Source organism: Oratosquilla oratoria, chromosome 12 (genome assembly GCF_046742065.1).
Source record: "Oratosquilla oratoria isolate Oo_2021 chromosome 12, ASM4674206v1, whole genome shotgun sequence".
NCBI lineage: Eukaryota > Metazoa > Arthropoda > Malacostraca > Stomatopoda > Squillidae > Oratosquilla > Oratosquilla oratoria.
In genome coordinates, this window is record NC_134788.1 from 7,104,818 (window position 1) to 7,119,817 (window position 15,000).

The 15,000-nt window shown below is 39.8% G+C and overlaps 1 protein-coding gene across 2 annotated transcripts in view; it reads right to left on the bottom strand.

The window, feature by feature from the left end:
- Window positions 1–11,927, bottom strand: part of LOC143030532 (uncharacterized) — a 21,577-nt gene extending 9,650 nt beyond the window's left edge. The window contains exons 1-2 of one of the 2 annotated variants that reach the window (XM_076193681.1): window positions 11,781–11,927; window positions 7,666–7,804 (exon numbers count right to left, since the gene is read on the bottom strand). In XM_076193681.1, the coding sequence (XP_076049796.1) occupies window positions 7,666–7,765 (100 nt within the window). In that variant the 5' untranslated portion in view covers window positions 7,766–7,804; window positions 11,781–11,927. Of the gene's footprint in view, window positions 1–7,665; window positions 7,805–11,776 lie in introns of both variants that reach the window. The other variant, XM_076193680.1, reaches the window with a different exon arrangement.
- Window positions 11,928–15,000: the final 3,073 nt, after the last annotated feature.

The window sequence follows — 15,000 nt, forward strand, 5'->3', positions numbered from 1 at the left end:
TCTCTCTCTCTCTCTCTCTCTTCCTCTCTCTCTCTCTCGCTCGCTCTCTTTCCCTCTCTCCAAACCCTCCTCTCCATCCTCTTTGTCGTCTTCCTTTCCATAGCGCTTTTTTTGCTCATGGTCTCTCTTAATCTGTATCCTACATATTCACATACCCTAGACCCTCCACACACCTTAGCTCTCCGTATTTAGCTGCCCTTCTCATAATATCTGTGTAATCGCAATCCCGGACAACCCCTCTGTCACCCCTTATCCAAACGCTTTCTAAGAGTATCTCTTTCTCTCTCCCTAATGTGTTCCTTCAAACTAGCATAAAAAAAATGTAAACTCTCACTCGAGAACAAGTACCGAGTGCTGACAAACCAGGGGATAAAAAAAGAAATGTAATTTGTAAGGAATGGCACAAATGGGGACTAGTAGTGCTCCCCTTGTCAGTCTAAGGGACACCAAGGGCTAGGAATCCCACCCGATATGGTCGGCAAACCATGCTTTATAAACGCATCCAGGCATCTAAACTGCAGACAGTGCGCATGTGTCAAAGATGGAAGATGGTGCACGAACTGCGGAGGAGGAGAGGAATGCAGGAACAGGGGGGCGCAACAACCTCAGGAGGCAAGGAGCAGCCAAGTGAAGGAGTTGGAGGCTGTGGAGGACGAGAGATGCAAGGGAAATGGATGTGGTGGGCGGCCTGGTGATGCAGATGATCTCACGGGAGCAGGGAAAGTAGCGGATGTAAGAAAGTGGTAGGGTCTGGTACAGACACACGGTCCGAACTAGGGCCATATCCCAATTACAAAGAAGTCTGCCATCATAGTGAAGCCAGATTACATCAAGGAGGCTGAAAATCTCTTTAAAGATATTGATATAAAGGCAACTAAAGGGGGAAAGATATCTCGGTGCAATAATCTGATCTGATTTTTTAAAGCAATATACCAAAGATAAAGTTAACGAATGGGTGGCAGAGGTTAGGCTACTAGCCAACTTCGCAAAGACTGAACCACAGGCGGCATATGAAGTATTCATATATGGTGTTAAACACAAGTGGAATTACATCTTAGGGACGGTACCGGATATTAAGTCCTCTAGAAGAAACCATCAGAGAGGAGCTAATTCCGGCCATCACTAATGGACGGACACCAAACGAACAGGAAAGAAAACTAATAGAACTTTCACCAAGAATGGATGGGCTATGCATCTCAAACCCACTCAACATTGTCATCATAGAACATCAAAACTCTCTAAAAATCATGTCCTCTTTGACAAACATCATTTCATAAGATCAACAGAAGGAGACCAACGTGGATGAAATCAGAGAAATTAGAAGAAACATATCAAAGAGCGGGGAAGTGAGGCAAAGGGAGGAGCTTCGCATCTTACTGAATCAGCTATCGAACCATATGAGAAGAAAGATAGTAATGGCATAGGAAGTAGGGGTGTCCAATGGGCTGACAGCACTACTAATCAAAGCAAAGGGATTCAACCTAAACAAAAGAGAATTCACAGATGCCATTACCCTCAGGTATGGATGGCCATTGGATGTGCTACCTAACATGGTCCTGTTCTATAGTTTGACCCAAATCATGCGATGATATGCAAACAGGGTGGGTTCATCTGCATGAGACAAGACGAGATAAGGGATCTCACTGCCCAAAAGCTTCGGGAGGTTTGCAAGGATGTGACCATCGAACCAGCACTTCTCACCCTGTGAGGGGAGAACTTCAGGTACCGCACCTCCAATACACCAGATGAAGTTCGAATGGCCCTCTTTGGCATACGAGTATTTAATCCAATGGCCCCCAGTTACAATGACCTAACTCTTGACGCGTTCCACTCTCGAAATGAGAATGAGAAAATCAGAATGTACGAGGATCATATACATAATGTGGACCAAGGCTCATTCACTCCAATAACATTTACGACTTCAGGCGGAATGGGTCTAAGGGCAAAGGCATTCTACGCTCATCTGGCAGAAAAACAACAACGAAAGAGCAGTATTGTGGCGTGGATGAGATGTAGACTGTCATTCTCACTTTTAACCCATTAAACTCCGATGACAAGATGTCTTGTCATTTGGTCAAATAAAACAAAAAATCATAAAACACCAAAATGTTTGATCAAACACCAGAAAAATATGACGTCAGTCCTCGCTTCGCTCGCAGCGAAGCGCGAGCGAAGCGAGGACTGACGTCATATTTTTCTGGTGTTTGATCAAACATTTTGGTGTTTTATGATTTTTTGTTTTATTTGACCAAATGACAAGACATCTTGTCATCGGAGTTTAATGGGTTAGAATCAGAACACATATAGGACCTCGATTTTGAACGGACTGTAGTAGAAAGTAGGATAAACGAACTTCTGTATTAGGCTTAATTAAAGTCAAATAATATAGAATATAAAGGGATAGTCGATTACAGTCCTTGGCGAGAGAGGTGCCAATGAGCTGCGTCTGTGAGAGACAGATCCTGACTGCTTCCACCACATAGTTCTATGAGGTTGGAGGTCGTTAAAATATTTCTAAGTAGCAGAAGTAGTAATATATCATAGTATATCATGCACAAAGCTAATGAGTGGATAACAGGTAACCAGCCAAATAAGCAAAGATTGAAATATGGGCGATATATGCTGCATTCATATATTGTGTCAAACACAGGTGGAACTACATCCTAAGGACGGTACCGTGTATCACTGAATTATTGAGTACTCTTTATGATACAATCAGAAATTGGCTAATTCGGGCCATCACTAATGGACGGATCCCAAACGACCAGGAAAGAAAAGTGCTCGAACTTCCATCAAGAATGGGAGGGCTGGGTATCTCAAATCCGTTTAACCTTGCCAACATAGAACATCAAAAATCTCTGATACTCACGTCGTCTCTGACAAACATTTTGTCACAAGATCAACAGAGTGAAACTAACCTAAATGAAATCAGAGAAATTAGAAGAAATATAGCAAAGGGCAGGGAAAAGAAGCAAAATGAGGAGCTTCGGACCTTACTGGATCAGCTGTCGAGTCGTATGAAAAGAAAAATAGCCATACCACAGGAATAAGGGACGTCCAAGTGACTGATAGCATTACCGATCAAGGCAAAGAGATTCAACCTAAACAAAAAATAATTCACAGCTGCCATTACCCTCGAGTATGGATGAACATTTGGTGGGCTACCTAAGAGATGCTCCTGTGGTACACAGCTCGATCCAAACCATGCGATGTTTTGCAAGCAAAGTGGATTTATTTGCATGAGATATGACGGATCAAGGGATCTCACGACCCAAAATGCTTCGGGAGGGTTGCAGGGATGTGGCCGTCGAACCAACATTACTCACCCTATGAGGGTAATACTTTAGGTACTGCACTTGCAGCACATCAGATGAAGTGCGAGTGGACGTCAGAGCAAGAGGTTTCTGGGCACGGGGACAATAGCCTCCTGTTACAACGCCATAACTGTTGACGCGTCCCACTCCCGAAATGAAACCGAAAAGATCAGGATGTACGAGGATTGTGTACAGAATGTGGACCAGGGCTCATTCACTCCGATATCATTCACGACTTCAGGTGGGATGGGTCCAAGGCAAAGGCATTCTACGTTCGCCTGGCAGAGGTGATGATGGAAAAGAAACGACAACGAAAGAGCAGTAATGTGGCGTGGATGATATGTAGACTATCATTCTCACTCTTAAAATCGAGGTTCTGTATTTGTGCTGATTTAGAGGGAACTGGTGCCTATTAGACATGAGATAACTGATCTTAAGATCAGTTATCTCATGTCTAATAGGCACCAGTTCCCTCTAAATCAGTACAAATACAGAACCTCGATTTTGAAGAAACAGTAGTAGAAAGTCGGATGGATGAATGAAAATTTGAATTAGGTTTAAATAGGCTTAAGTAAATGAATTGTGGAAGGGTTGTCGACCACAGTCATTGGTGAGAGCTGGGCCAATGAACTTTGTCTGTGGAAGACAAATCCTGACTGTTTCCACCACACGATTCTACAAGGATGGAGGTTGCTTTTACCAGCAAACAAGAAATCATTCAATAAATAAATAAAAATCAAGGTACTCGTCGATTTTTTTTCGCTTATTTATTATTTTTTACTTATTTATTTATTTGTTTAATTCTATTTATCTATTTATTTGTTTATTTTAGTTCTGTAGAGAGGAAAGTAACCCTCGAAGTTAGATGCCGCTTGTCTGACAACTCATATTCCGTACTTCCGTCTCTCTGCGCCTATTCTTCAAGTTCAGCCATAATCTTAACCCATTCAACTCCGATGACAAGATGTCTTGTCATTTGGTCAAATAAAACAAAAAATCATAAAACACCAAAATGTTTGATCAAACACCAGAAAAATATGACGTCAATCCTCGCTTCGCTCGCAGCGAAGCGAGGATTGACGTCATATTTTTCTGGTGTTTGATCAAACATTTTGGTGTTTTATGATTTTTTGTTTTATTTGACCAAATGACAAGACATCTTGTCATCGGAGTTCAATGGGTTAAGATGTCTCTCTCCCACTTTTGATTGTAACGTAAAACCCTATTTTTTATTCCGATTTTATTTTTCAACCTATTCGTTATCCATTCAGGTGCTTTCTGACCTAACTTTCCCGTAGGGTATAAATCTTCGTTGGCTAATCCTAGCAGTTAGGGTATTGCACAATTCTTCTAGACCCCTGACATTGTTTGTGACATCGGGTTGACCTCGTTTTCGACCTCCGGGTTGACCTCTTTAGTTAGTTAGTTAAGGTTTATTCAACAAAATAAAATACAATTTATACATACATATATACAAAATGTTTACAAAATTGTTTGTTGAAAAGGGAGAGCGTGAAGCAAAGCTTATGGGGAATTGCTCTCCCTTTAAGGAAAGAATTATTTTTATTTTATTTATTTATTTTTGTTACATGTTAGTATGATACATACACATATACACATATATACATATATACACACATATATACATACACATATATACACACACACACATACATACATACATACACACATACATACATATACATATATACATCTATATATATATATTTTTTTTTTTGCAATGAGATTAGTGACCTCACGTAGGAGTTCCCCTGCTTACCACGCGCCATGACCTAGGTCAGGTCTCTTATCCTCTAGAGTGGTATCAAGCTTACTCTGGTATTTTCTCATTTCTTTAAAAATAACCTGTCTAAAGTCAGGTTAATGTGTTATTCCTATTCTTCATTTCTTTCCATTAATAATGCTAAATATTATTTCTTGGTGGTCGCTTGTACCTTATCTGTTACCCACTAACACGTTTCTTATCATATCGTCTTTGTTTGTTCGTAGGCTTTAAGAAATTATCATGTACCACGTCTGAAAAAAATGCTCTTCCTAATCTGTTAAATTGTCAAAGTCAATATTCCTGTGGTTAAATTCTACCGTCATTGTAACATTTTTGTACTGCGACGCTCTACAAAACTGTCGCAACAAGGGTTCAATTTCTTCTATACTCAGATTAGGTGTATAGAGAACCCTAATAATAGGTTTCTCCTTCCTGCCTATTATCTCCACCCAACTTGATTCCGTGTCCAACTCATCCTCAATCGAATTGTTGATAAAGTATTTAGCTGTTTTTTCTTTTCTTTTCTAAGAAAAGTGTTATTCCTCCCCCCCTTCCTGCCTTCCCTATCCTTGTGAAATAGTCTATATCCCTCTATCTCGATTTCCGGACGGAACTATCTATCCGCCATATTGATCCAAGATTCAGTAATACCTATTATATAGAATCCTTCTAACTCTCAACAAATCTATTCTATCCATGTTCTGCTGTTCGTATAATAAACTAAGTTGTTTTTCTTGTCTGATATAGTTAAAAGTAAGGTGACAGATGTACAAGGCACAAGGGTTAAAGTGATTTGGAGTTAAGTTTGAGTGCTTGGGGTCATATGTAGCAGGGAAGGGAAGATTCGGGTGGAGGTAAAGTGTACAGTGAGGGAATTATGTAAATTTATTGAGGAAATGAAGTCTCATAAGAAATAGGCATCTTGCCTACGACACTGTATGAGAGGGCATAAAAAATTATTTAAATGTGTTTGCAATGAAGTGTTGGAAAAATATGGATGGAGATACGAGGATGGATAGAGTGACAAATGAGGAGGTTAGGCGGAGACTGGGGTTGGAAAGGGAGCTGGTAGATACGATTGATCAAAGAATACTGGGATGGTTAAAAAAGAATTGGAGCCTTTTCAAGCATTACATTCAGTACATGTATGCCAAGGAAAACCTAAATACTTTATACCAGTGGTTCCCAACGTCAGAGGGGCAATTTGATTTTTTAGGGGGGCAATTTGATTTTTAGGTGTTTTGTTAACCCATTCAACTCCGATGACAAGATGTCTTGTCATTTGGTCAAATAAAACAAAAAATCATAAAACACCAAAATGTTTGATCAAACACCAGAAAAATATGACGTCAGTCCTCGCTTCGCTGCGAGCGAAGCGAGGACTGACGTCATATTTTTCTGGTGTTTGATCAAACATTTTGGTGTTTTATGATTTTTTGTTTTATTTGACCAAATGACAAGACATCTTGTCATCGGAGTTGAATGGGTTAATCAAAGTCTTCTTGTGATCTATTAGCCGTAACATTGCAATAAATAAAAATGTAGCGATTACACGTTTATCTCATTCATCATTCTGTCTTCGATTTTCAAATTACCCCCGATCGCACTGCCAATTTGTTGCTCAGAACTTTAATTGTCTTTTGTTTATTTTCTTTTTCTTTTCTATGGATGGATGCCATGTTGTTTTGATATTTGTTTATGCCTATGATTTAACAAATTTTAACTTTAAATTTTAAGCAGAAAATAAAAGTTTGAAAATTAAATCAAAGTATTGGTGTTTTAAGCTTCTTCACCTCAAACGTAGTTCATTCTTTTAAGTAAGAATTATATATCACCACATGGAGGGGGGGGGGCATCAGGATTCTAAAGGTGACTAGGTTGGGCATGGCCAAAAAAGAGGTTGGGAAACACATTGAAGATAATGCCTATGAATAGCTCAACAGTAAGCGGCGGAAACTGACAGTAGCTGTTGGCGAAATACAGGGTTTGAAACTTGAACAAACACCAATAAACCTGAAAAGTTCTGGCATGCAACAAATCTATTCTATTCATGAGGCTTCTGCTGTTCGTATAGTGTTGTGATGAGCCCAGATTTCCAAATGTCTCAATACATTCATCTACTGAAGCAAAGAAATTATTTTTTCTAGTGACAAATAAAAAATAAACCTATCTCGGATGAAGGATGAATGGACATTAAAATTTTCACTGCAAATAAGACCCTCCGGCGACATCTGGCATCACGTCGTGCAACTCGGCGAAAGGGACGTCACGACATATCCAGAACTTTGGTAAGCGAAAAGGGGAAGAAGGTGGCGTTGTTAATTTAACCCACTAAACTCCGATGACAAGATTCTTGTCATTTGGTCAAATAAAACAAAAAATCATAAAACACCAAAATGTTTGATCAAACACCAGAAAAATATGACGTCAGTCCTCGAGGACTGACGTCATATTTTTCTGGTGTTTGATCAAACATTTTGGTGTTTTATGATTTTTTGTTTTATTTGACCAAATGACAAGAATCTTGTCATCGGAGTTTAATGGGTTAATGTGAACAGATCTTACTTGTAATTTCCGGGCGGAGGTGGAGGGGCACTTCAGCTTTAGCCACCACGGCGAAGCAAGTTGCGGAAATAAGAAGTCTCCAGGCGCCACAATGTCCCATTGCATCCGCTGCACAGTTTCGACTAGATCGATTCTATTCCTGAAGAGAAAGACAAAAAAGACTTACGTGTATCTACCAAATATATTTGCCTAATTGTAGCAGACAGGAAAAGAAGCAACGCTCGTTGGGTCCCGTTTCCTACTCTCCAATTTAGCATACCTAGCCTCATGTACAGTTCCAATTTAATATATATCCTTGATTTCCAATTATCATATTGGGCTATATCACCTTATCTATTCCAAGTATTTATGCATCTACATGGGTAACGGTATTTCTTTGCATCCTTCAGACGTAGTCTTTCTCAATTTGTTCCTATGACCTCCCCATTTTTAATCAAGAAATCTCTTCTATCAGTGCATTCTATCCCGACCCGAATAATGTAATCATTTCATCTCTTTCTCTTCGCTGCTCTTGTATACACGCAAGCTCTCTCACGGGCAACTGGTAATTTTTTCCACGATAATGACAATGGCGAAACGAATCAAAGCCTCGATCAAATCCTACAACGCCTAGATCAGGTGCTTTTAACCCATTAAACTCCGATGACAAGATTCTTGTCATTTGGTCAAATAAAACAAAAAATCATAAAACACCAAAATGTTTGATCAAACACCAGAAAAATATGACGTCAGTCCTCGCTTCGCTGCGAGCGAAGCGAGGACTGACGTCATATTTTTCTGGTGTTTGATCAAACATTTTGGTGTTTTATGATTTTTTGTTTTATTTGACCAAATGACAAGAATCTTGTCATCGGAGTTTAATGGGTTAAGGAGCCTACACACGAGAGATATAAGTTGAGCACAACTTATATTTGCATGTTCGAGTTACATATACACTCTACCGACCGAGGCATCGAGTCGTGTGTATTCACCTCGGATCTGCTGCAGCCTCTAGCGAGACAGCCAGACACCACCCTACTGCAGCGAGCTCATAGCTCATTATTTGCCGATCACTGGGAAGGTCTGAGACCACTCACACACCACACACCGGGACAGCAAGGTCACAACTCCTTGACTAACGTCCCGTACCTACTCACTGCTAGGTGAACAGGGGTTACACGTGAAAGGAGACAAACCCAACTTATCTCCGCCCGGCCGGGGAATCGAACCCCGGTTCTCTGGCTTGTGAGGCCAGTGCTTTACCAATCCGCCAACGAGCCGTGTGTATGTGTGTGTGTGTGTGTGTGTGTGTGATTCACCATGGTCTTGGATCACGTGATGGACTCGTGATCGACAGTCATTAACCTCCCGGATGAGAATTCAGAGCTCGTATGGCCGATCTATGGGTAATGCTGTGACCTTACACGCACACACACACCCATCTCCCTGCCCATGAGAGTTGGAGTAACGATTCGAAGCGCAGCGATACTGAAATTAGTTTCAGCCCTGGGTAGGATTCGAACCCGGACCGCCGTAGTGACAGTCGGGGATTCTAGTGTGTGTGTGTGTGTGTGTGTGTGTGTGTGTATTCACCTCGGATCTGCTGCAGCCTCTGTCGAGACAGCCAGACACCACCCTACGGCAGCGAGCTCAGAGCTCATTATTTGCCGATCTCTGGGTAGGTCTGAGACCACTCACACACCACACACCGGGACAGCAAGGTCACAACACCTTGACTAACATCCCGTACCTACTCACTGCTAGGTGAACAGGGGCTACACGTGAAAGGAGACAAACAAATGGAAGAAGAAATGAGGACGGTAGAAAATGTTCTTGAAAGATCTGTATATTGTTTAATTGGATACTAATAGGTAGGCTAAACATAATTACATCAATACACATGCAATTCAATGCCCCTTTAATCAAACAAAATGTACATTAATCTTTCAAGAGTTCTGATTTTTTTTTTTAACTACAATTTTTTTTTTCTGCTAATGCTAGACGACGCCCCCAGGGTTGCCAGGTTTTCTACCAGGAAAAATGCCAAATCGTTTTTAGAATATGCAAAAAAAAAAAAAAAAAAAAAAAAAAAAAAAAAAAAAAAAAAAAAGCCAACCATTACATTTTCTAAGATTTTTTTTTTGCAATTTGGTTTTACATGTGTAGTTAAAGATTATGTGTATAACTACAATTACAATATAAAAATATTTTTTATTATTGACTATCCAATATAAAACAATACCACATGATATAACCAAGATCAAGTAGTTAAAATAATGTGTATAACTACAATTACAATATAAAGAAAAAAATTATTATTGACTAGCCAATATAAAACAATATCACATGATATAACCAAGATCAATTTATATCATTCATGTACATCATCATTTAATTCTAGTGGTACTGTAATAAACCACCATCCTCTGAAATAAATCTACTTTCCAGATTGTGAAAAGAAAAGAGATATGAACTTCCAAAATAGAATATATTATACTCCATATTATGTGAGAAAGAAAAAATATTATAGTCAAACCAGCATAAGGAATCCTTTGGGGGCGTGGCTTCATTGAATGCAGCAGTGACAAATCTAATCTATTAACTAATGCATTTTGAGTTTTAGAATATAAATATAATTGTATCGATTACTTAAATGTATACAATATAATTTATTTAAATAATATACTAATAATATATTTAAAACATCCTTTTACGTCAGTTCAAAAATAAGCTAGATAAGAATGTGGCATCAGCGCGCTGATGCCACATTCTTATCTAGCTTATTTTTGAACTGACGTAAAAGGATGTTTTAAATATATTATTAGTATATTATTTAAATAAATTATATTGTATACATTTAAGTAATCGATACAATTATATTTATATTCTAAAACTCAAAATGTATTAGTTAATAGATTAGATTTGTCACTGCTGCATTCAATGAAGCCACGCCCCCAAAGGACTCCTTACGCTGGTTTGACTATAATAACTAAAATAAAATGTATTACTCTATACATTACGTTTAAGTTCCTAAGTAAACTTTTTGGTATCCTCTACAATAAATCAAACCAAAGGGGTACGAGACATGATAGCCAGTGCAATGGTACTGTATATTTACCATGAGAAATCATAATGTGCATTCATTGTGTCCTACTAATTCACGTTTGTAATTTGAGATAAAAGAAGTACCTTTGTTCAGTAATACATACATACATATACCAAAGGCTTTTTTCCCCTTACTCGGGAGGTAGCCAAAAGACAAGGCATAGAAAACCACTCAAACCCATTCCATCCCCTACATACTCCACTCCCCTCTACCCTCCCTCTTATCTTGGCTCCTCCTGGATGAGGGGTCATCCCTGTATCTTGTTCACTGCCCTGGGTCAGAAAGCAGTGTCGCAAGACACAGCACATCCACAGCAAGGCCGCTCCATAAATTCGGTGAGCCCCCTCTCCGTCCCCTCATGCAGAAAAGAAGACGGGGAGAAATCCCTTCAGACTACGTCAATTTATTTCTCATACATACTCCCTCATACATACTCCTCAATCCAAACATATAAAAAGGATTAGTGATACAAACCTTGCTGAGAAATTATTATATATATTATATACAATTATCATATATATTCCATTACTGACTCCTAGGAGTTCAGTAATGAAAGAAAGTCAACTTTTACTTTATCCATTGGCAGGACCTCCCCATTGTCATTCTTAATTAACGACCGGGTATTTAAAAACACACACACACACACACACACAAAAGCCAAATTCCAAAAACTACCACCCAACAAATTTTCCTGCCAAACACAGTAAAAAAAATGCCAAAAATGCAAAATTTGGTATTAAAAACGCCAATCTGGCAACCCTGAACGTCCCCTGAGTTGGAAGCGCAAAATCAGAACAACAAAAGAGGATCACGTTCGATGTCTGAATGAAAGTGGTTGACATTACCCAAAAACAAAAATTTTAGAGATGTCACGAAGTAGGGGTGAAAGTGCTCAGTCCCTCAACACTATTATTTATTCAAGTTCCGAAGAGGTCATATACACGGCATATAGCAGAGTAGACATAAAGACTTCCTCCGCTAGAGAGGAGGTTAAATTTCAGGTTTCAAACTTCACTTGACATTTACCTACTTAGGGTTAAAATCAATCCTTTCACTGCACACAGAGGATTTCCCTTGGCTGAATAAATCAATGGTAGTAAATGGGAGAATTATAGTAAAAATATTCTATACGAAACCACTGAGATTTGGAAAGCACTTCCACATTACCACTGCTTGTTTGAACCTCAACTGCCAAATACAAGCTGAAGCCTTGCTTGTTGGGCGATATTTCCAATGCTGCAATCGATAGATACAATGATCATTTCTAGCGTTATCGAATGATATATCTGACTCCGTGCACGCAAAGCGAATTGCTATATCTGATATATATGTACATACTATGAACTGTATTGGAATCAAACACGCACGATCGATTTGCACTCAGCCTTGTGTTTATTGTCGTCCTAGAAACATGTAAATATTATGAAAATAGAGGATATAGAATAGGGTGTGTCATAGGATGGCGAAAAAAAATGAGTTTGAATACATCGGCCTACGGAATAAATGATGTAGTTTTATGTACACAAATATATGATATCTTCAAATCTGAACATTTTTAATTTTTGCTAGGTAAAGTTTAACTTGAAATTCCATGAAAATTCAGTACTCCCAGCCTTTTACCAACACTATCTAATTTAGAGTAAAGTAAATGCATCAGATTAATTTTATATGATTAAAATTGATCCATAATAGTGAAACGAATGATCATGATACAACTGATACATTTAATATTCCTTTAGAAAACAAAATAATCAAATACAATAACCGGTTTTACTACTACGATCCTATGTTGCTGCACACCAGAGAAACTATGTCTTTCTTGCTTCTGTACCTATCACCTCCCTGCTGACCCCCTGAGTTCGGATGTAGCCTTCCCTCCTCTCCTGGCTGTACACGTGACTGCTGGCTTCGCTCACTTGCTTCGCACAACGATCTGTACTCTGGGTGTTTGAGAGCCAGGCAGAGACATACATAAGGTTGTCCAGGAAAGCTCTGACTTTAACATGAGTGAGGCTGCGGGTGAGAGAAGGCACACTGCCAGCCTGGATGTTATCCAGACCTATGAGATCAGTGAAGGTCTTAGCATCTAGATTGATTTCAGGAATCTTCCTAACCCTGAAGGAATCGTCACCAACGGATTCGTCATGCCCAGATTCTCTCATAAGTCTCATATCCAATATCTTCTTGATCGCCATTCTTCTCTCCTCATTCTTACTGCAGATCATTGTCTACAGAACTGCCTCGGGATGAGCATACCAGGAGGATCTCCTCACAGTCTGCTCGCTCCACAATCTGAACAACCTTCCTTGGCTGACTCCTCAGGAGTTCAAGCTGGAAGAGAACATGTCTTGGGCCTTCAGAGAACGATAACTTGACCTTGGTGTTGAACCATTTTAGTAAGTAGACAACTTTGATGAACTGAACAATAAGCCTCAGGTTGTGAAGCCGGTTTCACTTCAGTTTATGATGAGCGACCCAAATTCTGCAGCACCTGAGAACCATTCTGAGCCACCTAGAATGTGAGACTGGTAAACAAGTCTATCAGGCATGACCCCAGTCCTGATGGCACGGCCATTCATGTAACCATAGTACTGGTCAGTACTCAGGTCGTCAATCATAGTCTGTGCAAGCTCAACGAGTGGAGGGCCAACTGTGATTCTTTCAAACCTCGGATTTATTTCTAACTCAGTGGCAGTCCAGCATCTTGGCAAGAGAATCAGATATCTGAGTGGCAACTCATTGGTGTGGAGGTTTCAAACAATCCAGACCAACTTCCTCCCAATCTTCCGTTTTATCCACTGCATGACCCCCCCCCCCCTTTGCCACCCTGTGTTTGTGTTGATCTGGTCCATGTTCCTCTCTTTGAGGCAGTTCACAACATTATCGGCCACTTTCTCAGCTGGTTTCTTGATGTCATTTTTCTCAGGAGTGAAATGCCACAAAGATTTCCCTCCTGACTCAGTGCAGCAGGTGTAGCGTTCCTCCTTCACCAAAGCAGGGAACAACTTGGCAGAATCTCCAACTCTGATGAACACTTTAGTGTTATCCCTTCTCCCATAAAAAAAAAAATCCATTTTCTCTTATCTTCTAGACAAACTCCTCTTCTAGATTACTGACAAGTTTCTCCTGAGCTTTCCAGGTGAACGCATCAGGTGTTATCAAACTACCGTCAATCCAGGCAGCTGTTGCTATCTCTGCAGTTTTTCTGAGACCAGTGTGGTGTCGCATGCTGGCCAGAGCTATGTTCGAGATAGCTTCCCTATTTCGAATCTTATGCCTGGAGCGTTTGGAATCATTATTTTCTGGGTCAGGGACAAAGTCATCGTTCTCCTGGTGAGCATTCGAATTAGCCATAGGGAAGTCATCAAACTCTGAATCAGCTTGACTCCAATTATAATTATCGGTCTTCTTTCTATCAGCCTAGACCTTCTCAAATATCTTTTCTTCGGCAATTCTTCTCCTCATCTGTCTCTCTGTGGCAGTCTCCTGTCTCTTGCACTGCGGAATATCCTGGCTAGAAATTATGAAAGCTCCTATTCTTTCCGTCTTCTCTCTCCGAGTTTTGACAAATGCCAGTTCGATCACAGGAATCTTCAGTTCACACTTGCAAATACAGGAGATGTGGGCCTCGAATTCACAGTCACGTCACATCCAAACTCAAGACAGAGAAACTATTGGGCATTTGCAAATAATGTTGTCAAATAACTGGCCCAGTTGCTTGGCAAAGCTGTCCTTAAGTGCAAGCTTTCCTCTCCCAAGAGAGATACCGCTTGCCTTTTCCCAACTGGCTAGCAGTCTCTCACTAACCTTCTTTTGCCTTGTTATGATTGGAGGCTTGAACTGAGCGCTAGCCAGAGTGTACTGCGCCAAGACAGCTTTGATCTATCACTGGCAATGTCTTTATTTGTGTAAGTTCTTTGGTTCTTTTCGCTGGTTTCCCTGATTAGAACACCTATCTCAAAATATCTTTCACTGTAGGCAACTCCGAGACGGCTGGATTTCTAGTTTCTATTCCTGACAGCAGCAGTCATCGCGATTATTATCAACTTACATATGCTTCAGAATCTAAAACAGAAAGAAAAATTGTTAGTTGCACCTGTACGTTAGATTTTCGAGAAAAGAAATCACACTAAAAGTTCCAAAGTAAAAGGTTAAAAACTATCAAAACCAAAATTATTTTCTCTCTCTCTCTCTCAAAAAAAAAAAAAAAAAAGTGATGGGCCATTTGTTTTAACTGACCTCCCCTCCTA